Here is a 23,850-nt window from a genome sequence, read left to right on the forward strand (position 1 = left end):
AGTTTACTGTCTAGAAAGAGATTTCTGGCATCTGATTGCAAAAATTTTCCATGTCTAACTATTAAAACTTACAACCTATCTAGACAGGCTATGAAAATAAAAGCAACAAACTTCTCAAAAATCATCATATTTCATCACTTAAACAACATACTTATACAACCAAATGCTTTCCAATTGGGAAAAATCTTAAGTGCAGTATCAGTATACTTGGATTTTTAAAAAATGCAAGAAATTATTGCCTATATGGTGTGGAAACAGTCTTATTAATAACCACTTTTTTTTTTTTTGCACTAGCCACATTAATGGTAATCACTTCTAGATGTGGCTAACTACCAAGTGATCTTTAATATTCCTATTAAACTAAGTCAACAAGAAGTAGAAAACCTTGAAGATCTTACAGAACCTTTGAACAAAACAAACACACAGAAACAAACACATTTTTAAAGGCTTGCTGGTAAGAGGCATACCAGTAGTGAGAGTGTTGAATGTGATTAGAAAACTCTTTGCCGTGTGTGTTCATATATATTACACATTGTGAGATACCAGATGAGAGCTAAGGAAAGGGAAAGCAATTGTGAAAATATACATGGAAAATATGGTGAAGTGTGATTCCCCCCCCCCCCCTTTTAAATTCTAACAGGAGGGAACTAATTTTTAGACTCGTGAATACCAATAACACACACACACACACGCAAACACTATTTCTACAACCTAATTATGCATTAATTTGGCTGGCTGCCTGAAAAAATACAGGCCATCAAATGTTTAAGCAGATGGACCCGTGTATGTATTTAAATGACTAGATACACTGAGATCCTTTTCCTTTTCAGAATTTCTAGAAGATGCTTGCCATCAAAACACTTTTTGACTAAAATTAGATCTTCTGTTGTCTGAAAGTTTACTAAGTCTTATTAAAACAGCAGCAAGGTCTTAAAATTTCCAGTAAAACATCCACAGCTCTTTCCAGAAACTGGAAGGAGTTGAAATAGCTGCAGACCTACTTTGGTCAAGCACTTTTTTTTTTATAGAAATATATATATATATATGTACATATATATTTTTTAATAGAACCAAGTGATATAAAGTGACATACCAAGGGAGAATGTATTTACAAACAGTAAAAAGAAGCTACTGTGTATTGTGGGTGAAAATGACTACAATGCCTTTGAAGACATTTTGTAAGAGGTAGGTGACAAGGGGGAGACTCTTGTTCTGCCTTCTTCAAATGTCGCCTGATTCTACATTCATCATGGTTGTTCGTTCTCGTAGGCCCAGGGGATGTCTGTCAACACCCCAGTTTTTTCTGTATTCCGGGGTCACCACTGTCACACGAAATGGTGCACACCTTCGTTTGTCGCAGAGAGCAGATTCTGCCCATAATCGGACTCCTGTTGACCATGATTTTGAAGCGTGACCTTCCGTGCTTGAGGCGGACCTCTGGTCCACCACGACTGACCGGTGATGACTGATGGGTTAGCTCTGCATCAGAGCACGACCACAGGCTAGCACTTCTTTAGCAAACATTGCTTAAATGCGGAAGGCCTCTGAGAGAGAAGACATCCCTTCGCTAATTTCCGGTTCCCATCCTGGCACTGCACCGTCCGGGTGTGCCAGCCCGTGTCACAGGACCTAGAACAGGCGAGCCACGGGCCTGTCACCCACTGCAGCTGTGGGGTGTGCGACCCCACCTTATTGCTGCCATGGCTAGTCACAGAGTTTCCTTTCTGAGTGGACTTCTTGGGAACGAAAAAGCTGTAACGGACATCGAGTGCTTTCGTTGGGTCTGTCGCAAGAATCTGCACTATGAGAATTTCCTTCGTGGCGGCGTAGCCCATCCCATGCAAGAAGTCATCCCTGTGGCTCCAGCCGCTGTAGTTCATGACCGTTCCATTGAGGTCAACGATGGTTTCCGAAGTGGAGATCATGTACTTTCCATTGATCAGGTACTCACCGTTTTTCTTCTTCAAGGCCAAGTAGGCAGTGAATCTAGTCTGGTCTTTGGCTTTGAACTGTCGGACTTTTATGTGCGTTGCCCCTTCGGGGATCCTCACAACGTCAGTGTAACCCTTACTGGAAGCAGGAATGTCCACAGGGGAGACGGAAAGAGAGAGGAAGAGAGAAAAAGAAGTAAACACTTAGTAAATGAATAAACCAAAAGAAATTCTCTAAAAGTCTTACCTTAAAAAGTCTTATCTTAGGGTAACATCAAGTTTCAATGTACTTAAGAGTTGACTTTAAAATTGGTTTCAAAAATTATTTTTGGCCCTAACCAGTTTGGCTCAGTGGATAGAGCGTCAGCCTGCAGACTGAAGGGTCCCAGGTTCAATTCTGGTCAAGGGCATGTACCTTGGTTGTGGGCACATCCTCAGTAGGGGGTGTGCAGCAGGCAGCTGATCGATGTTTCTCCCTCATTGATGTTTCTAACTCTCTATCCCTCTCCCTTCCTCTCTGTAAAAAATCAATAAAATATATTAAAAAATATTATTTTTGGTTGCCCTGGCTGGTGTTTCTCAGTGATTAGAGCATCAGCCCATGAACTGAAGTGCCTTGGGTTTGATTCTCGTCAAGGGCATATACCTGGGTTGCAGGTTCAATCCCCAGCCCCAGCTGGGGTGCAAACAGGAGGCAACCAATGGATGTGTCTCTCTCACATCGATGTTTCTTTCTCTCCCCCTCCCTTCCACTCTCTCTAAAAATCAATGGAAAAAATATCCTCTGGTGAAGATTAACACAATAATAAATAAAATTTAATTTTCTTAAAAAAATAGAATTGCGGTTAGACTTTTATATACATTTTTATTATGATGTTCAAAATTAGGATAATGTTAGCAACCTGCCTTTGTTTTAAAAATGTATACTCACTTCACTGAAAGATTTACAAAACATCACACATCCTTATTAAATCCTATCATCTTTACAAAGTTCCTGGATCTCTTCTGGAACAACCTGGGATAAACGTAAACACAAACTAACAAAAATCTGCCCTCAATCTCCTAAAAATCTTTAAATTAACTGTTTACACATAAGAATCACTTGGGGATCTTTTAAAAAATGTCAATCCCCAGGCCCCAGACCAGTTAAATCTCTGCCCTTCAGGACAGGACATAGGCAGCCAGTAACCTAGAGCTCCTCACATTGTTCCAAATGTGCAGATTAGTTGAGGAATGAGTTTCACAGACTAGAGACAGAGTGGAGGCTCTGCTTCCATCTCTACTAGAACTCTGGATTAACTGGGTGACCACTGCTTATGAGTATCATCAAAAGAAAAAAAAAGAATCTTTAATGCCTGAGCAAATTTCCCCAAATGCTTAGTGTCCATGAAGCATCCTGATAGAGTGAGGAAGGCTTTATGGTGGGTGACAAGAAAGATAGGTCGCCCAAGATCCATTATCTGTCCAGAGAAATGGGCAAAGGCATAAATGTCGCTAATCCCCAAAAGCCAGTGGCAGATGCTAAGAAAGAAATGCTAATTAAGCAACAAGGAGCTATCCCAGAGAGAAGGAGTCATCTATTGTCCAAATCTTTGCCTCTATAAGTAATTTCATAGCAAGGCGTCCCTTTGTTTTACTTTCCTAGTTATTTGAATAGAAATAAGTAAATTGCTTGTGCGGTTTGACTAATGTGTGTAATATTTAATTATTTATTTTCAAATTCTTACTCAAGTTCAGATTGTTGGGGCAACTGATTCAGACACCAAGACTCCACCTGTGTTCCCCCCTGAATTTGTTTCTGAATTGGAAAGGAGGCTCCTCCCCCGGGAAGCTCTAGTCTCCTGGGCATCTGGTCTACATTGACTGGCAAATAAGTGTCAGAGCTTCTGTGTTGAAGACAGAAGATGCAATGCTGATGATGTTGCTTGTCCATTCAACTTGAACCATTATTTTTATTTCTGTAATACACTTTGGATTATACTTCATTACAGGACTTTTTTGGAAGTATCTAATATCAAGAGATGATATGTAAGCCTATAGTGGCTTCAAACAAAGCTAGGAGGGCTGCTGGAGATATCTTGTCTTATGTAAAAAGCATAGCAAGTGCACATATATTATAGCATTTGAACAATTTCACTCCAGCACTAATTTCATGGTAGTGCTGGGTTTACAATCCAGGCCTCCTGACCCTGAATCTGTGCTCCTTTCATCTTCTTCCCATGTATATAACCTTTACGTCTGCCATTTATATTTTATAACAATGAAATGAAAATAAGTTCCGGTTATATTCAGATACCAAACATAGTGTAAAGGAGATAAAGAGGGAAAGGTAAGGGAATCAGGAATGAGAGTTTGTCGGTTTTTAATCCCATTCTTTATAGCCTGTGTCATATTCATGAGAATCACTGGGGACTGTCAGCATTGCAAGAGGTTTTCAAACTAAGCTCACAAGACAAGTATACGAATTAGTGCCGTGATTTCTTGGTGCTTTAGGAAAACATAATTCTCTCTGTACTCTTTCATTTTCTTTACACTGTGCTGGACATCATTTAACTTTGGACATCAAGCATCTCCCCTGGCTACCATGAATGCATGCAGTTGTTTTCATTTAACTATTAGGAAGTATGGCAGGCAGGACAAGGGACTCTTGTTTGGTGCAGGGCTAGATCCACAGCACTCAGAAGAGTGCCTGTTACAGGGGGACAGATTCGTCCTCCATTCTAGGCATGCTGTCATGGCAGTGACATTCCAGAAGGGGCAGTCATATCCCCGGCTCCTCCCCACAAACAAAATATGTGACAATATCTATTGATTAGAGCTGTGAAGAAACACAGAGCAGGGAAGAAGGTAATGATGGGGATGGAGGTTTTCATTCGGGATAGCCACTCCCTGGGGAGGTGACATCTGACAGATATCTACAGGACTTCTTAGGAGAAGCATGGCCATTCATTGGGGAAATGGGTTCCAGGCAGAGGACAAAGTGCACACTCATCCACTTGCCATGTTTGAGAAGCTTCAGGAAGTCCAGTGAGGGTGGAGCAGAGCCAGAGAAGGGGACGGTACAGAAGAGATGCAAAACATGGCTGAGCCAAAACTTTTAGGACCGTAAGTTACAAAACAGTGAAATGGAATCCATGGGAGGGTGTTGAGCCAAGGAATGTCGTGGTCTGACATGTAACAAAAGAAGGCTCTCTCTGCCCTGTGAAGAAGAGGCTAGAAGGGCAAGGGGCCTGGAGACCCGTGGGAATACTGCTGGATTGGTCCAGGCAAGAGGCAGTGATCACTGGATTGGGGTGGCAGTGATCTTTGTGGAGGTGAGGGGCAACCAAATTCTGGATATATGTTGGAAGTGGGGCTGACAGGACACGCTGATGGATGAATGTGGGGTGAGAGAGAAAATGAGGAGTAAAGGATGACTTCAAACTTTTGGACCTAAGCAGTAGAAGGATTGAGTTGACATTTGCTGATGTGAGGAGAACTTAAAGAGGGTAGAATTAAGAGTAGGATCATATTCCTGAAGAGGTTTGAACTTGATGAAATATTTTTTTAAATATATTTTATTGATATTTTACAGAGAGGAAGGAAGAGGGATAGAGAGTTAGAAACATCAATGAGAGAGAAACATCGATCAGCTGCCTCCTGCACACCTCCTACTGGGGATGTGCCCGCAACCAAGTCACGTGCCCTTGACCGGAATCGAACCTGGGACCTTTCAGTCCGCAGGCCGACGCTCTATCCACTGAGCCAAACCGGTTTTGGCTTGATGAAATATTTTAATATGCATTGCCTCACTTGATCCCAAAAACAGTATTAATTTGCAAGATAATTAGTATCATTTCCATTCTATGGTCAGGAATTCTATAGTAAAGAAATTAAGTGACTCTTCTACGGTCACATTGCTAGTGAGTCACTGAGCCAGAGCTTGAGTGCAATGTTTCTTTAATAAATCACACCAGGCCAAGATGATGTATTTGGGAGACTTAAACAGGCCATTTACATCACATAATATCATCTTGGTCAAAGCAATCTGTAAGTGGTCATGTTGCATTCACATGTTGGCATCATGAAACACTTCATCTTTTTATGTTACGTCAAATATGCAGATATTGATTGTCATTGCAAAAAAACTTAAAACACTAAACTTAGCATTCAAAAAGTAGTTTCTAAGTTTATATAGGAAGAATATATAACATATAGAACATAAGGTACTATTTAAAAAATTTTATTTCTCATTTGGTTCCTGAATTTATTTCTCTCTCTCCCTTCCTTCCTTCTTTCCTTCCTTCCTTTCTTTCTCCCTTCCTCCCTTTATTCCTTCCTTCTTAATTTCCTTTGGACAAATGGCTTGCGCGTCCTATGACCTAAGTTATAGTCTCTACTCGGGCATTCACCAACCATGTAAAATTGGGTAAATCCTCAATTTTCAGAGTCCCAATTCCCTCATTTGTAAAACAAAGGGTTAGACTTGATCATTTTTAAGGTGTCTTGCACCTTTGAAATGTATGAAAATGCAGGATATAATTAGACTTTCAGGTTTTTTGACCTAGATGGCCCAACAAAATTAGATGAATAATTATATCACCAGAAAATAGGAATAGCAATGCATATATTAATTCAGAATAAATTCTTCAGCCATACAAATTTTTAATCATATTGAAGATAATTTTTACAACAACATGGCATACAATTGCTTTAATAAAACCTTATTGTTAATTTATTTGCCTATTACTCTCTAAAGACAACACAGCACATACCTGAAGACAATAGGCATGCTTTCCCAATTGCACTCAGTATAAGAGTGTTCTGGGGAGGAAGAAAAACAAACCTGCATCCAGCAGCCATCCTCGCTGATAGCATAATATTTTATGCCGGAAATCGGTACTTTAAAAATTTACATGTTTAAAGCAAGAGTGTAATCAAGGACCACGAGAAGAAGCAGGAAGCAGACATTACTCTTTATCGAGTCAGTTGAAACCAGGAAAGTTAAAATGGGACTGTTGTCTATACCACAGCAATTAACTTAACATTTTTCAATAAGAAAAGTTTTCTCAAGAAAAATACAGCCCAGTGAGAATGGGCTTATAAAAAGAAAAGAAGAGAAGGTGAGATGGAAACCAGCCATCTTTCTCTAAATTATGTTTCAGGAATGACAGATGTGAAAGATATGGCTCAAGTGCAATGTCCCTGCCTTTTCTTTCAGTTTTCATACTGCAAGACCTTGACCTCATGGCCACCGCAGCTCACCTGCTTCCAGAGGCGCCATGAGCTTCCACTTGGGAGAAATTCTTTCATCTCCTCTTTTTCTCTTCTCATATTCAGAATGTGTTAGAGCCCTGCTAGCCCTCCTGCCACAGATAGTTTATGATGTAACATGAGTCCTCCTTTATCAATTTTGCAAGAGTCCAAAGCTTCATTCAATTCACATACGGGCAACTGTTCCATCACATTACCTTTTTTTGTTGAAGGTTCCAATAATCTTTGTGCAACTGGAGTTGTCTCCTCCACACACTCCACACTTGTCATACTGCAGCTTTGAGCCAATGATGCCATCACAGCCAGTCCGCACACACTTCCCCCGGACGCAGACAGAATTGCTGTAGGGCCTACATTCCGTTCCATCGGTCACCTGCGTGTGAGAAGCACGTTAGTAGTGGGCAGTACTTGTGCCCACATACTGGGTTTCTTTGGTAAAAGACCACATTCTAATTTGTGAGATTTGAGTTTGATTGGAATCGATAGTACATTGAGAAATAAACGAAGAACCAAAAAACTATAGTTTTCAGGAGCATCTAACTGAAAAATCATTTACATGTTGGCAGAAGACCTGAGATAAGTCTCAGTTATACACTTCCTCTCTTGAGCTTAACTCTGAATGTGTTGAGACACCCAAGGTATTCATCTCCATTTCTTTATGCATATCATGTTCCTATTGTATAGCCTCTCCTTATTACCCTGAGCAAAGTGATCTTTCCACTTAGCCTGTGGGACTGTCACTTGCTTCAAGAGCAGAATATGAGCAGGAGATCTTTCTTTGTCGCATAATTATTAATACAGCAATAAATCTGAAACCCTAAACCTGGCCTTCAAAACCATGTAATGGTTGGAAAGCAGTCCCTGTTGTGTCAAACTGACAGATGCTGAAATTGAGACAAATAAATTAGTGTAGGAAAAGGAGTCTGGGGAAGTCACTGAGAACTACTTACTCAAGAAAATGAATTAACATCTATATATATAAAAGCCCAGCGACTGGAATGGCAGAATGGCCAGAATGACCTGTGGTTATGATGCACACTGCAGCAGCCAACCAGCCTGATCCAGGCCCCGATTGCTCACCCCCCCCCCCCGGCCTGGACCCCAATCAGCCCCCAATACCCTGATCTTGGGGGCAAGGCTGGCTGGCCAACCGCTCATGGTCCCTCTCCCAGGCCAGCCCCATCTCCGATCTCCCCCTCCCCAATCAGGGGCGTGGCCGGCCGGCCAATCACACACAGCCCCTCCCCCAAGCTGGCCCAGCCTGATGGGCCCCCATAGGAGCGGGCCAGCCAGACCCCACCCATGCACAAATTTGTGCACCAGGCCTCTAGTATATTCATAAAGCTAGTTACAAAATAGGATGTGCGTGGACTACTTGTGGTTTGTGCATGTGAGTGTAGAAAAATAACATGTCATATATATATATAAACACACACACAAATATTTTGTATTTGTGAATATACAAAAGTCTTCATATATGTGTGTGTGTATGTGAGCGTGTATATATTGACGTAGGGTATACTTCAGCAGGTTAACTGCTGTCTAGATGGCTATATTTCCGGGTGATGTTTTTGTTTTTATTTCCCTGTACTATTTTTAAAAAATGAAAGTGTGTTATTTTGAAATAAAAAATAAAAATATAGTTTTAAATTACATTAGTTAGACATGAACTTATTTTTCAATAATGTGTCAGAAATATCTGAAGGTCAGGTACAGAAGTGGATTTATATGTAGCACCTGCTGTGAAGGGATGAAGAAGTACAGATTGGTAGTTTCAAAATGATCATGGGGATGTGATATATGGCATAAGGAATATAGTCAATAACTATGTATGTATAGTGCCAGCTGGGTACTGGAAATATGAGGGGAAACACTTTGTAAACCACTATGATGTATACCTGCAACTAATACAAAATAATATTAATTTAACTGTAATAGAAAAAAATTTAAAAAATAATGAAGGTAGCATCTGTTTGCAAATTAGATAAACAGTATTAGATAAATTGCTGCATAATATTGATTGTGAGAAGTTAAAGCTGCAATAATTTAGAAAATGTTCTTCAGTGAAAAATAAGGGATAAATTTACACTCATATATTATGTGTACAACTAGAGGGACATTGATTCATACTAAGAGTGCAAGGCATTTAAAAGCCTAGTTCCGAGACAACGATCTTGAAATCTATCTTCACGAATCACTAACAAAATTCTTAAGTAAATGATAAAGGGATAGAAAAGCTTTCTTGCTACACAGTCCCCTTTACAAATGTGCCTTGGAAATACCAGCTGATTTCAGGGCTATTTTGAACTTAAGGTCGCATCTGACCTGACTTGATGAGTTACCCTTTTCAAAAACAGCTTTTAAAACATTGACTTGTTCTGCTTACAAAAATTTTTTATTCGTTGTATAAAGTTTGATAATAGAAATTATAGAGATGAAAATAAAGTCCTTCTAAATCTAGCCACCCCCAAAATAATGACTGTCTGCAGTTGGTATCTGTAGGCTTCCTTCTACCAAATGATTCCCACCGTCGATGCCTATTATGTCTGGACAGTTACTTACCTTTGGAGAAAACACCACATAGTAGCCGGTCCCCTTGGCCCTGCAGGTCAGCTTGCACACATCCCCCGGCAGGACGCCGGCGTACTTGGGAACCCATTCCACAAATGTTTTGACTCCTTTCGCATCAGATTGATATCCATTTTTGGCCTCACACTGCTCATGACGAAAAGATTTACCTAAAAAACAAACATGTCACATCATTACTCTACTGTTCTGAAACTTACATACATTCTTGTGCACTTAAATCATTTTAAGAAGGGGCTGTTTTCTTTCAGAGCCTCTCTACATACCAGTGTCGAAAGACTTTTTTTCTATACGTGGAGTTGAAAATAGCCATTATTTTCTTTCAACTTCCCGAATACTCAAATGTTTATAATAATAATTAAAAAAATCACTCATGTAGTTGTTACTGATTTGCACACTGGTAGAACGATGAAGTACAAGATGAATAGGCTATTTCACCGGCCCGCCCTATCCATTACTGCTAGAATAGAATTTGCAGGTGACACGTGGCGGTTGCTGACACCTGGGAGCGGCGTACCATTCGTGGGGCAGGGCGTAACACTGCAGGATCGGTAGAGGGCCCTCTTTCCTGTGCAGTAGCGGCCACTGTTTCTGGGTGCTGGGTTATTGCAGTGGCGATAGGCAAATTGTACTCCTCCCCCACATGAGCGAGAACACTGGCCCCAGGACCCCCAGGACCCCCAGTTGCCATGGCTTGATGTCTGAAATAGAAAATAGAAGACGCGTTAACTCAGAAGGGAAGAAAACATTCAGATGCACATTTGGACATCACTTGCATATGTGACAATGGACACTTCATTTAGAGTTACATTTTCAGTGAATGTTCTGGAATTACAATGTGTTTCTGATTCTAAGCAGTTCATCTTCTCTGCTTCCCCTCTCTCTGGAACTAGAGGTTCTGAATGCTTCACCCTAAGCACTTAGCGCACTGCAAGAATGACCTCCTGGTTTCTCTGGCCATTTTAACGGATGCATCCCGACATTGCACATTTCTATCAATCACCACTGAAGCCTGGTTGACTTTGTGTCCACTCTGATCTTGCACCTTTAACAAAATGTATGATGCTAAAGATTTTGCATGGCACCGGGTGTGAGTTCATCATTCTTGTATCTGTTCTCCCTCTTTCGCAAGAAAGTTCTGCAGTGCCTCTGGCATCACGCACCCGTCTGTGACAGACCCTCTGCCACATGCATCCATGTGCTTGACCTGGGGTGGCTTAATTCCTAACTAGATGAGAGTCTCAGGGCTTAGAGAGGAAATGTGGCGGATATTGAGGTGCACCCACACCACATGCACACACACCGTGGGAAACAAAGAGCCCTATCATGACACCCCAGGCCTATTACTCTGGAAACATTGCAGCAAGGAAACTGCGACTCTTAAAGGAAGACTATTACCAACTCCTTTGTGGAGGGAACTTGTGAAGAACATCCACGGGCTGCCTGTGTCAGGGGCTCTGAGACGGTGTTAGCTTTTGAAGATACAGGCAACATGCATATGGCAACATTCTTCTAGGGCAGCAATCTGCAACTGGTATGCTGTAAGAATTTTTAAAACATGCAACACCTGACTATTTAGTCAGGGGTGACCTCTTTTCCCTTAGATCAGTGGTCGGCAAACTCATTAGTCAATAGAGCCAAATATCAACAGTACAATGATTGAAATTTCCTTTGAGAGCCAAATTTTTTAAACTTAAACTTCTTCTAACGCCACTTCTTCAAAATAGACTCGCCCAGGCCATGGTATTTTGTGGAAGAGCCACACTCAAGGGGCCAAAGAGCCGCATGTGGCTCGTGAGCCGCGGTTTGCCGACCACTGCCTTAGATTGTCAAATAAAAAATGGCAACAGCCAACACAATAATAGCCATCTGGTATGAGACATGGATACAGGGAACAGATTGACAGTTGTCAGAGGGGAGGGTGTTGGGAGGGACTGGATGAAAGAAGGTGAAGGGATTAACCAAAGAACATATATGCATAGTTCATGGACACAGTCAACAGTGTGGTGAAGGCCAAATGAGGCAGGCAGGGGATGAGTGAAGGTGGACAAAGTGCAGGGAATGGGGGACATATGTAATAGTGTTAACAATGAAAAATAAATAAAGTAAAATTTAAGAACAGGAAAAAATTATACCTTTTAATTTGCTTTTTTTTGGTCAGATAGAGAAAATATATGTTGTGCACGGAAGTTTAATAATTAGTGTACTAGTATATGTGCCAGGAGATGAAAAAGGTTGAAAATCGCTGTTCTAGGGACTTAGAACATTTTGTGGGTATCAACAGAAACTTTGGGCCTTAAAAATGAAGTTGGCAGCCCGGCCGGTGTGGCTCAGGGGTTGAGTGTCGACCTATGAACCAGGAGGTAACAGTTCGATTCCCATTCAAGGCACATGCTCGGGTTGCGGGCTCAATCCCCAGTCTGCGGCATGCAGGAGGCAGCTGATCAATGATTCTCTCTCTCTCATCAGTGATGTTTCTATCTCTCCCTCTCCCTTCCTCTCTGAAATCAATAATATATATATATATACATGGGGAAGGCAATAGGAGAGTTTCCTCTTTAAAAAAATGAAGGTGGAAGTTGCTGACATAAAGGTGGACTATGGACAGGGCGGGGCGGGCGTACCCCCGGAGCAGGTGTGGGCTACTTTAGCTGCTAAAGTTCGATGAACTTGCTAAGCAGGGGAAGCAGGACAATTTTGGCTCTCCCCGAGTATGTGTGAGGACCATGTGTTAGGTCTATTGCTATTTCCTTAATGAATTCAAAAGATGCAGTCTCATAACACTGCTAAGAGAAGTCTGAAAGTAAACTTCCCCAAAGTGGGCCCTACTGGGTCTCAGGCAGGTAGAATCTGGGCGGCACCCTTACTTGTCACCGGACAAAACCTGGGAAGAGCACCTGTGGCCTGCATTGCCTCCAGCTTTCCCATGGCTGGACCTGACGCCTGCGGTTAGAGAAGGACGCAGGACATAGCTCTCTCAAGGAAACCTAGTTCAACTAGGAAATGAAGCCTCCTGCTGACAGCCCCACACGTCAGGGGAACGTACTCCAGGTCTTGGGTCTCCAGGCATTGTGCGGCAGGAAAACCACTTACCGAATAATATTTTTTCTTGGTTTTGTCCACACACTTGCCCTGCAGGCAGATCCTCCCTTTCCCACACGGGGTCCCTTCCACGGCGGGCAGCTTCTTGGTCAGACACACCATCTGGCCCTGGCGCACCACGGCGCACCAGAGGCGGGCGCAGACGTCCATGCCCGGGCACACCGAGTACTCTGGCCCGAAGGTCAGGTTGCACTGCTGGGTGGCATCGTAGGTCTGTCCTGGGAGCTCTTCGGGGCCCAGGATCTGCTTGCGAGGCAGGTCTAGCAAACAGTTACCTGAAAGAATAACCAAGATTGACCACTGTTCCATGTGTAGGGTTTAAACCACTGAAGTCACAGATCTAAAGATGAAGTGCTCCAGCCCTAGCAGGTTTGGCTCAATGGATAGAACATTGGCCTGCGGACTGGGGAGTCCTGGGTTTGATTCCAGTCAAGGGCACATGCCCTGGTTGCGGGCTCATTCCCCAGTAGAGGGTGTGCAGGAGGCAGCGGATTCTCTCTCATCGTTGATATTTCTCTCTCTCTCTCCCTCTCCCTTTCTCTTTGAAATCAATAAAAATATATTTAAAAGATAATGTGCTCCAGTTGATGTTGAAACATGATGCACCCATAGATCTGCAGTGTGATGCTCCCAGGAAGGGACTCTGTGGGGGTGAGGCTGGGTGCCTCCGTGTAATGTATTGACTCTGGGGTATCTATAATGATGGCAGTGGCGTGATTGAATAAACGCAGTTTGTAATAATTAGTTGTGAAAATAGCCATTGTGCTAAGAGACTAAAAGAAACTGGGATTGCCCGGCCAGCTGGCATGGCTCAGTGGTTGAGCGTCAACCTATGAACCAGGGGGCTGGGTTGTAGACTCGATCTCCAGTGTGTGTGTGTGTGTGGGGGGGGGGGGGGGCAGCCAATCAATAATTCTCTCTCATCATTGATGTTTCTATCTCTCTCTCTTTCTCCCTTCCTCTCTGAAATCAATAAAAATATATTCTTTTTTTAAAAAAAAAGAAACTGGGATAGATCTAGAGGAAATAAAATAATGGACATAACAGCAACAACAACCTATAAACATTTACAACAGTAAGAAATGGTGTGCCCTTGGCACTCTATTTATACCCCATTGTCCACTTTCAACTTATCTCTTCCTCATGTGCCTGCCCTTGTCCCTTCTCATTGACTCCATAAATAATAAACAAGCGGATACCTCCTTCATTCTTGCACTCACTGAAAACAATGATAATGGGTATGATGCCCAACGTATTTGGTTAGCACCTACGACGTCCTAGTAAACACACTAGATATTAGGAAAACAGAAAAATAACCCAGATCCAGCCCTCAAGGCCTCCCAATAAAGTGAAAGAGATAGACTAAATAAAGTGTTTCTCCCAGACTGATAAGACTTTGAATGAAGAGCTTTCCAGAGTCACAGAATAAAGGAGGAATGGGAGAAATCGAGAAATAATCTTTGATGATTTGGGCCGAGACCCAACTTTTACTCTTCTCCTCCCTTTTCTCCCCTTTGTGTCAGTTTTACTAATGTAATTCGTATTTGTTGTTTGGTGTGCATCTGCCCCCAACGAGTTGGTGCCCTTATTACAGAGTAATATGGGGAGTTTAGAGTGAGCTGGGGGTCGATAGAAGCCAGCACTCCATGTGAATGATGCAATCTCAGAAGCTGAAACCTACCTGCAACAAGCTTCCCTAAGAATCCCTGCTCAGTGAGTAATATCATCGATTATCTCCCATGATTTGGGTGCAGGCACATTGCCCACCATTTCCTGTATTTTTTTATTTACTTGATTTTAGAATTTACTTGCTGATTAGTAAGAGCACTAAAAATAACAAAGATTTATTACACATTTACACCATTCCCAGCTACTTAAATATATTAGTTTACTTAATCCTCACGAGAACTCGGCCAAGCAGACTATTGCTTCCTTTATTTTACAGATAAGGAAGCTGAGGAACATAGAGACAGACCACTTACCCAGGGTCACATAGCTATTAGGGTTTTAAGCTCAGAGTCTGCCCTCCTCATCATTTACCATCTCACCTCTGCTTTGCACGTGGATAGATTTTTCTGATTTTACTGCTGAAGGGCAAGCACGGATAGGGAACCTTTAAATGGTGGGTATTGCGCCTCCTGGTAGAAACACCGGGTCTAAAGTCTAACTCTGGCATAAAACTAAGGGCTGAGTGTTCTTGGCCAACTTAGTTAACCTCTCCCTAATTTATTTTCAAGCTCTGTGAAATGCTTCTCTTTTCACTGTGACACCACAAGGGTAAAATTAGCTAAAAGAGATATAAGAGACCACCAGAAAAATACAAAACAATGGTAGTTGCTATTATGTCCAACATATATAGCAACCATTTAGATATATTTGAGTTATTTTTTTTTATTCAACAAAAGTAAGATATTTAAATCCTACTTTCCAGCGAGAAATTAAATATTCAGCACATTTTAAATATACTGCAAATGTTTTTACAACTATTACATTCACATTTCTTCAAAGTGAATGCCTTAGAATGTGTCAATCTGTGATGGAGGCATTATATGAAAATGAATAAAGAGCAAAGTTCCTATTTAACTTCTGGGCCAGAACGTTTGAAGAGGTAAAACTTCTTAAGGCAAGCCAGAAAAAGCATTAAAAAATAAGTACCCAGCCAAAGAGAACTTGGGGAGAAAAACATCGAGTTAAAAGAAAAACATCAACACCAAGTCAATAGGAAAGAATGATAGTAAAACCCCACGAAGCTTTGTTTAGGAGACAGAGGAAGACGGGGCACTTTGGAACCCCATGGAAAGCCTATCTTCATTGCTACATAAAAAGCGCATTGTGTAAACCAGGAAAAGTTCAACAGATTGCTGACGTTAGGAGACTGTGCACGGATCTCTGAGACAGCAAGAATGCTTTCCAATTCTTCAAAAGTACTGCTTTAAAAAAAAACACATTTTAATTTTACTAAAAAGCACAGACCATAAGATTGGGTAACTAAATATTAGCTGGGAAGTCTTTACATGTGTGGGTGCATGTGGCAACAGTCTACCTGGTATGGCTCCAGCCAAAATAACTCCCCACCTCTCTGTGGACATGCAGTCAGCGACCTCCTTTCTACCTCACTGGTAGATGATGAGTGAAAAGAAATGTATAATGCAAACAGTTTGAAATCAGCTTACAGAAAGGCAAGTTCAAGAGGTGACATCTCTTTATAACGCTTAATACCAAAGTATAAATTTTTGAAAATGAACAACACATTTGTTTTGCTATGAAAAATGTGGTATCTCTGCTGCATGGTTTTTAGGTAGAGGTCACATGGGGATGACCTTGACTTGCTTCAAGTGATTTATTTCAGAATTGCCATTAATGTATTACTCTGATGTTCTCAACATTAGGGTTTGATGCTGCCTTCCTTTCTTTTTACTCTGAAATATTCAATCTGTCGATTTCATCTATGTGTTGAATTATGACCTTGAGCTATAAAATAGGTACAGGCATCTCTTCCAAATGGCAGACTGTGCCACAGAACAATAAAAAAGTAAAAAGCCTTATTCTGAATCTCACAGTATAAAATATTTAAAATCTCAGTAATAGTGGATTGAATATAGATTTTCCATCTTAAAAATTGTATGCAGCCGAAACCGGTTTGGCTCAGTGGATAGAGCGTCGGCCTGCAGACTCAAGGGTCCCGGGTTCGATTCCGGTCAAGGGCATGTACCTTGGTTGCGGGCACATCCCCAGTGGGAGGTGTGCAGGAGGCAGCTGATCGATGTTTCTCTCTCATCGATGTTTCTAGCTCTCTATCCCTCTCCCTTCCTCTCTGTAAAATATCAATAAAATATATTTAAAAAAAATTGTATGCATTTTGGGGGAGGGATGAAAGAGGAATTGATCAAACTTTTGGTGTCATTCATTTCAGTCTCCTGTTGACTTTTCTTGCTCTTTTTTTATTCTCAGCCACTCTTACATTTACTTACTGCGTTTTTTAATTTGCCTTTGTCTGAAATCCTATCTGGGCTTGGCTGCCCACACTGGTCTGTTTGCTGTGTTCCATAAACTGCCAAGTTGCTTTTCCATTTCTCCCTCCCTCCTTTCTTCCTTTCTTTTGTTTTAACATTTGGTGCCTATAAATGATGGTTTCTAAAGGGTATATGAAGGCCGAATCATTATACTGTATACTTGAAACTAACATGATATTATATAGCAACTATATTTTTTATTTGTTTTTACTCTCCATGTTAAGTTAAATGCTGCAAGTAAGGTGAAAAATTAGAGAGTAAAATGCAGTGATTTGAGATGGACAAATAAAAGAAAAAGTCATCTCTCCATGGCCACAAGGTACACTAAGGGGTTATGGGAAGTGTGCCATGCCTCAAAGAAATAGAACAGAAAAAACTTTGGTTTTGTTATATCTATTTGTCTTTCATATTAATGATTAATGACAATTATTGGACTCAGGTTAGTGGCCCCTTATTCTTTTCATTTTTTCTTCCCTATTTCTAACACTGTAGTTATTTTATTTTCCTTTGTGGTATGCAGATATGAAATTAAGCATTGGCCCAAATATCTATGGCCTAGGAGACATTCATTAATATTCCTAATAAAACTCAATCAAAGGAGCCTAACAATAATGCACACTCTTCTCTTTACTTCTTATCCTCATCTCCCTGGCCCTGCAACTCCCCTTTTAGTCTTCATTTGAATGTTTAACATCAACAGAGAAACTGATGCATTATGGGCTCGGTGACAGGTAAACTGACGGGGGCATTGAGGAAGCACAGACAGTGGTTGCTGACCAAAAGTAACTCAAGGGCTCTGTCTGTGAAACTTCTGGAAACATGAGGTACACTGTTTAACAGATGTAATGCCACGGAGATGAGATTAAAAATTATCCATGTTAAAGGATAAAGCCTAGCTTTTTAAACATATAAGTCACCATGGACTTAAAATAGATGTCTTATTTGCAGACTCTAGTAAAGACTACATTTATGATGAAAATTAAGATACTACCATAATGGCCTTTGAACTGATGAGGACTACCTTAAAAACTGAACGTTAATTCTAAGTAGACTTAGAGGGTGATCACACTGTAAAGTATATGAATGTTGAATCATTATATTGTACACCTGAAACTAACATAATATTGTATAGCAACTATATTTAAATTAAAAAAGGAGCCTAGCCTGGCTTGTGTTGCTCAGTGGTTTAATGCTGACCCATGAACCAGTAAGTCACTGGTTCCATTCCTGGTCAGGGGGCAGGGCACATGCCGAGGTTTCTCTCAGTCTCCAGTAGGGGGCATGTGGAAGGCAGCCCATTGATGATGTTTCTCTCCCATCGCTTTTTGTATCTCTCTCTCCCTGCCTCTCTAAAATTAATAAAAACATTAAAAAAAAAGAACTTTGAAACAAACAAACAAACAAATAACAGGATATAAGTACAAATGCACTAGATATTAAAAACATAATGAGGATGTTATGAACAACTTTTTGCCAATACATTTGGATCAAGATGAAAAGAAATTGAGCGTTAAGATCATATTACTACCTTGCTCGTCTATAGTTACAAGGGATTTCTACAATTGATTTTCTAATACCATTTTATCTCCAAACGTCTGTGGTTCAGTAAGTGACTGTAAATGAGACCTTCACATATGCTCCATGTTAATGTTTCAAAGCTGTCTATCGGTTTTCCTGGGCAGCCTGTGCCATGGGTGTAGTACTTGAGCTGTGGCTACTTAGGTGGCGGCCTTTCTCATCACCTGACATGGAGACTTAGGGATACAGTGGGGGTTGAGTATTGTTCCTGGCTTCAAGGTTACAGAGCATTTAGGAAAGGAAATTCAATAACCTGCTTTCACTGCACAATTTCTCTGCTAGTGCTTCCCTTTATTTTTAAGGATCACACTCCTAGCCAGCTTGCCTGGAGCTAACTTGTATAAACACAGCAGAATGTCTACAAGTATTTCAGCCAGGTTGGTGGGGGCTGGGGATCCCCATGAGATATGGCTTCTGCTTTTCTGAATCACAAATCTGCAGGCACAGTTATTTTCGAGTGTGCATACTGACTTTCGACCATAACCTAATTGCTACATAGTTCTTGTTGGAACTAAATCAGGAAACACTCAGTATTAATGAATTTTAATTTGGCAATGGTTGAGTGCTATAAATGTCTGACTATTTATGGCTAATAATTTTAAAAACAAAGCAAATGATTTGAATGTAATCATACTCTAAGACCTCATTTCTCCAGCATTGCTGGAGGTGGGAGGGAAACAGGTGAGTTATTTTTTTTTTACCCATAAATAGATTTTCCAGATAATAAATCCCTTAGGTACCATCTAAAAATTATATAAATTTTGTGAGAGTATCTATTTAAAACAGCAGTTGCTTTGCTGCCCTTATATTGGTGTCACAATTTAATCTTCCTAAAATAAAGGCGTATCAATTTTTGTATCATGCTGAAATATAGAGGTACCTTCACGGATCATGCTGGTAGGATAGGGTTTTTTTACTTTTGGCAAAATGGTGCCAGATCTCTAAGCTTTAAGTGTTTTAGGACCACATCTTATGGCTTTTCTGGTTTCTTCCTTATTGTCAAATGACATCGTTTCTTGCTTTCAGTTTACCTGTCTGAAGTGCACCCCACCCCCGCCATGATTCTTTATTGCTTAAAATTGTTGGTGGCCCAGAAAATTAGAACAAAAAATAGTAGCCTAGCCGGCGTGGCTCAGTGGTTGAGTGTCGACCTATGAATGAGGTGGTCATGGTTTGATTCCTGGTCAGTGCACATGGCTGGATTGTGACATGATCCCTGCTGGGGAGTGTGCAGGAGGCAGGTGATCACTGATTCCCTCTCATCATTGATGTTTCTTTCTCTCTCCTTCTCCCTTCCTCTCAGAAATCAATAAAAACCATATATTTTTAAAAAAATAAAAAGAGAAAAAATAGATTATTTCTACTAAATATAAATAAGTGGGCTCCGATGGGAAGTCTGAGTAGCTCCCTATAAGTAAAGTGAAAGAATTTTATGATATGATTTCATTATATCAGTTCAGCCTTCTGACAAAGATGTGTTTGTTTATTTGTTTTTCCATTGTCTTGGACTTCGACTTTCTTCTTGGTTCTCTCCTAAGCTCTGAAGTGGAAATGTCAGAACCTCAATCATCTGGAAATTGCATTTACTAGTTCCAACTGCCACACTTTCACTTAAGTCAGTTTTCCAGGTTGCAATTTAAGAGTTATTATATTATTTGAATCCACATTTACAGAGAGCACTATTTTGAAATGCACATAACTGAAAGCTTTGCCATTGTATCATAGGGCCTTTCCTTTTTTTTTCCTTATTCTGAAATTTCTTGATTCATTATAGGCTACTGAAAAAGGCTTTGTTGTTGTGTTGTTAAAACGCAAGACTGCCTAACCAATATATTTGAAAGTGAGTGTCTAAATTTCATGAAATGAATAAATCAACTAAGAGAATTTGCTGTCAAAATTCAATTTAGGGAATTGAATTTAGTTATTTAACATATAAATGAGAAACTCAGATAACACTTTATCACTGCAAGTGAATTAGGTCTGTTTTCACTAAAAATATGTTCTTGGTTGTTACATACCATGAGATCCTTTGGAATAGACATAGAGATATATAAAACATGTAAATTAGTTGCAAAAAATCTAACAAATCTGAGCATGGACTCTTAAATATAGAAGTAATATTAGAAAATGAAGATAATACTAAAAGCATATTTACTGCACAGAAAATAAGATCATGGATTCCACAAATGTGAAATAAATGAATCATTCCAAAATTATGGTATTAAGAAATAAAATTCTGCACAGCATTGTAATTAACTGACCTAATACTTGCACAGGGAAAAAAATTTGGTCCCATTTTAGCCATAAGTATTTGCTGCCTTAGCAACTAAATCCACCCATTTAGTGACTCAAAGTTTAACTCAACATTTTGGAATGTGTAACGTGTGATGCTGAAATAAAATATTAATGTGATTTCATTTTCAGAAAGCCTGAGAAAAAAAATCCGAGCAAAAGCAATAGTAAGAGTAGAGAATACATGCCCGGCTGGCATGGCTCAGAGGTTGAGTGTCGAGCTATGGACCAAGAGGTCACACAGTTCGTTTCCCAGTCAGGGCACATGCCTGAGTTGCAGGCTCTAACCCCAGTGTGGGGCATGCAGGAGGCAGCCAATCAATGATTCTCTTTCATCATTGATATTTCTCTCTCTTTCTTCCTCTCTGAGATCAATAAAAAAATATTTTTAAAAAAGGCATTTGCTTTAAGAAAGAAAGAGAGAGAGAGAGAGGAAGGAAGGAAGAAAGGAAGGAAGGAAGGAAGGAAGGAAGGAAGAGGGAAGGAGGGAGGGAGGGAGGGAGGAAGGAAGGAAGGAAGGAAGGAAGGAAGGAAGGAAGGAAGGAAGGAAGGAAGGAGGGAAGGAAAGAAAGAAGGAAGGGAAGGAAGGAGGGGAGAGTGCGATTCCACCCAAAAGGGACTTCACTACACATTCACTTGATCCACGTAGACAGGCAGATAACTAAATAAACATTAATTTTGGAAGTTTATCAATATTTAATCAACATTGTAAACTGAGCTAAACAGAAAATTACTACTTTATTATTAGTCTAAAGGAAAAGCCTAGTTCATTGATTCTCAGTATTACCTCAAATCTTTGAGATATTGAGATGTCCTTTCAATGAACAAAGAACAGGTATTTTGTATTGAGGAAACTTTAAACCAAGTTGAGCATGGATTATATTCAGAAATAGGAAAATTTAAAATTCCCAAGTGGATAAAGCATTTCCACTAACAGAGCAAAAAATGAGTTAATGAACAGATTTTGCCTACAAGCCACCAAAGAACTATGGAATAGAATTTATTTTTGTCTGAAAAAAAAACCTAAATTTTTAATTGTTTTGACATTATGGAGTCCAAGCTGAAGATGGTGAGCTCACTAAGAAATTACAAAAGTATTAAACCCTAACTTTGTGGAACTAGGAAAAAGCAGTTATTACAGATTCTCTTTATCCAACTTTGAAGCAATCATTATAAGTTAAATTTATGGACAATCATTATGCTCAACAATTTCTGTCATATTCAATTCAACCATGAGTTTTACAAAGAGACAAATTTTAAGAGAAAATAAAACCCACAAGAAATGAGAATATGTTCTTTTTTTGTAATATGAGAAATTTGATTAAGTGGTCTCTGAAGTTCTCTTTCAACTCTAATGAGCCTATTCTCCAGTGTTTCTAGTATTTTAAAATAATAAGGAATGCTAGGAAATTTGCAACTTCTTGTTTCAAAGATTATTTATGGGTCAGAACTTATTTCTAAAAACTGTTACTTCCTTAGTGTTTTATTAAAATTCACTAATCCTAGGTTTACAGAATTTAATAAAGCATGCTGTGCTCTTGAACTGTATCTGAATGAGAAAGCCAAAGATTTTCGTTTGAAGTTCTTGAAGTATTTTCCCACCATTCAGATTGATTTTCTATATCCGTTCTTCAGTTTTCACTCCACTTTCAGGAGAATCTGCCATGAGGATGAAATCAAATTCGTCCAGTGAATGCAAATCTAAAGTGCTTCCTTCCCTGGCTTTCTGTTGCCATAAAGAGAATCTGACAGAATTGTCACCTACACCTGAACCACACCCCTATAATAGGCATGTAACAAGTAATTCTGCGAGTTGTATTAATAGCAGGGATATAAGATGTCTGCCAGCATTCTCACAGGAAGCCAGTGGTGAAAGACGGAATAAAAGCCAGGCTTTCAGGCCACGAGCTAGGCCTTCTGTGTGGTCTCCCACATTGCTTCTCTTTTGAATTTTTCAATTCAAAAGCAAAAATATCATTGCTATAATGCCACCAAGGATGTTGGCATCACAGACCAACAGACAGTCAATTCTTTTGCTGCTTTTTTTTTCTTCACACCATCTAAACAACCATTGTCTTAGAGGGCAAGGTGAATGTCATGAGGATATAATGAAGGAAAACTCGTAATAATCCTAAATTTTGTTTTTGAGCCTCTGTTGTCCTTGACAATACTTACCGTGGCCATCGTCCAGGAATTCTGTGATGGTGGCTGAGGCACATTTGGACCAAGGCTTGGATGCATCGATGCTGGTTAGGATGGAAGACATTAAGCGCTTATCTTCTGTGGAGCCAAAGTTCTCTTCACAGAATTTGGAATCGTCATGGGAGAGGCCAAGGAGATGTCCTACAGGAGAGATTACAGGAAGTGCGAATCAGAGTGATTTTGCAATTCTACTTTTCGGTGACAATTACACTAGCACTTGGTTTTCCCTCCACAGTTGTACATGAGTTCATTTTAACTGGCTTTCTCACGCAGAGACCGGACCCCCAGGGAAATTAAAGCTGCATATAGTTAGAAGCAGTCACTTTTGGTAAACATTTAGGGGAAATCTGAAAAGGACACTAAGGAGTAAATGTTCCCATAATGCATCTGGATCACACATGCTCAATGATATGTAGAAATGAGGCCTTATTTAGAATCAAGAATTTGCAAGACAACTGTGGGATTATGTCATAGCCCTCACTACATATTATTGTGATTATTTGTCTAATTTTCCACCTTCTCTGGTCAATCAAATTTCCCATGAGATCAGAGAACATTTCCCTCCATTGACTGTTGAATTCTCTGTATTTAACTCAATGTTTGCAAGTTGTAAACACTTAGTAGATGGCTTCTATTTCCTTAGCCAAGTAGCTATATGAGATGACTGGGGGGTGGGGTGGGAAAGAAAGAGAAGTGAAATGAGTAACTTTCTGGTTGCATGTAAACGTAAGCTTGTCTGACTCTTTCATTTCTTTTTGTTATTTAGTGAGTTATGAATGTTTACTACTCTCACACATAAATGGCACAGTTTCATTTACATTTAAGAAAAGCCCTAAATACTAAGATGCTCATTATGGAGTGTTAGAGCTTAAAGAGAAAAGAAAAATATTGGG

The 23,850-nt window shown here is 40.2% G+C and overlaps 1 protein-coding gene across 1 annotated transcript in view; it reads right to left on the reverse strand.

Moving 5' to 3' along the window:
* Positions 1-1,046: 1,046 nt before the first annotated feature.
* The window catches only part of ADAMTS5 (ADAM metallopeptidase with thrombospondin type 1 motif 5), a gene marked incomplete at its 5' end in the record, with an annotated part of 44,868 nt that continues 22,064 nt past the window's right edge, over positions 1,047-23,850 (reverse strand). The window contains 6 exons of the mRNA XM_080657933.1: positions 1,047-2,070; positions 7,382-7,557; positions 9,747-9,922; positions 10,288-10,471; positions 12,864-13,147; positions 22,931-23,098. Coding sequence (XP_080514059.1) covers positions 1,503-2,070; positions 7,382-7,557; positions 9,747-9,922; positions 10,288-10,471; positions 12,864-13,147; positions 22,931-23,098 — 1,556 coding nt within the window. The 3' untranslated portion in view covers positions 1,047-1,502. The remainder of the gene's footprint in view (positions 2,071-7,381; positions 7,558-9,746; positions 9,923-10,287; positions 10,472-12,863; positions 13,148-22,930; positions 23,099-23,850) is intronic.

This window comes from Plecotus auritus (genome assembly GCF_963455305.1).
Source record: "Plecotus auritus genome assembly, chromosome: 2".
In the NCBI taxonomy this organism is placed as follows: Eukaryota; Metazoa; Chordata; class Mammalia; order Chiroptera; family Vespertilionidae; genus Plecotus; species Plecotus auritus.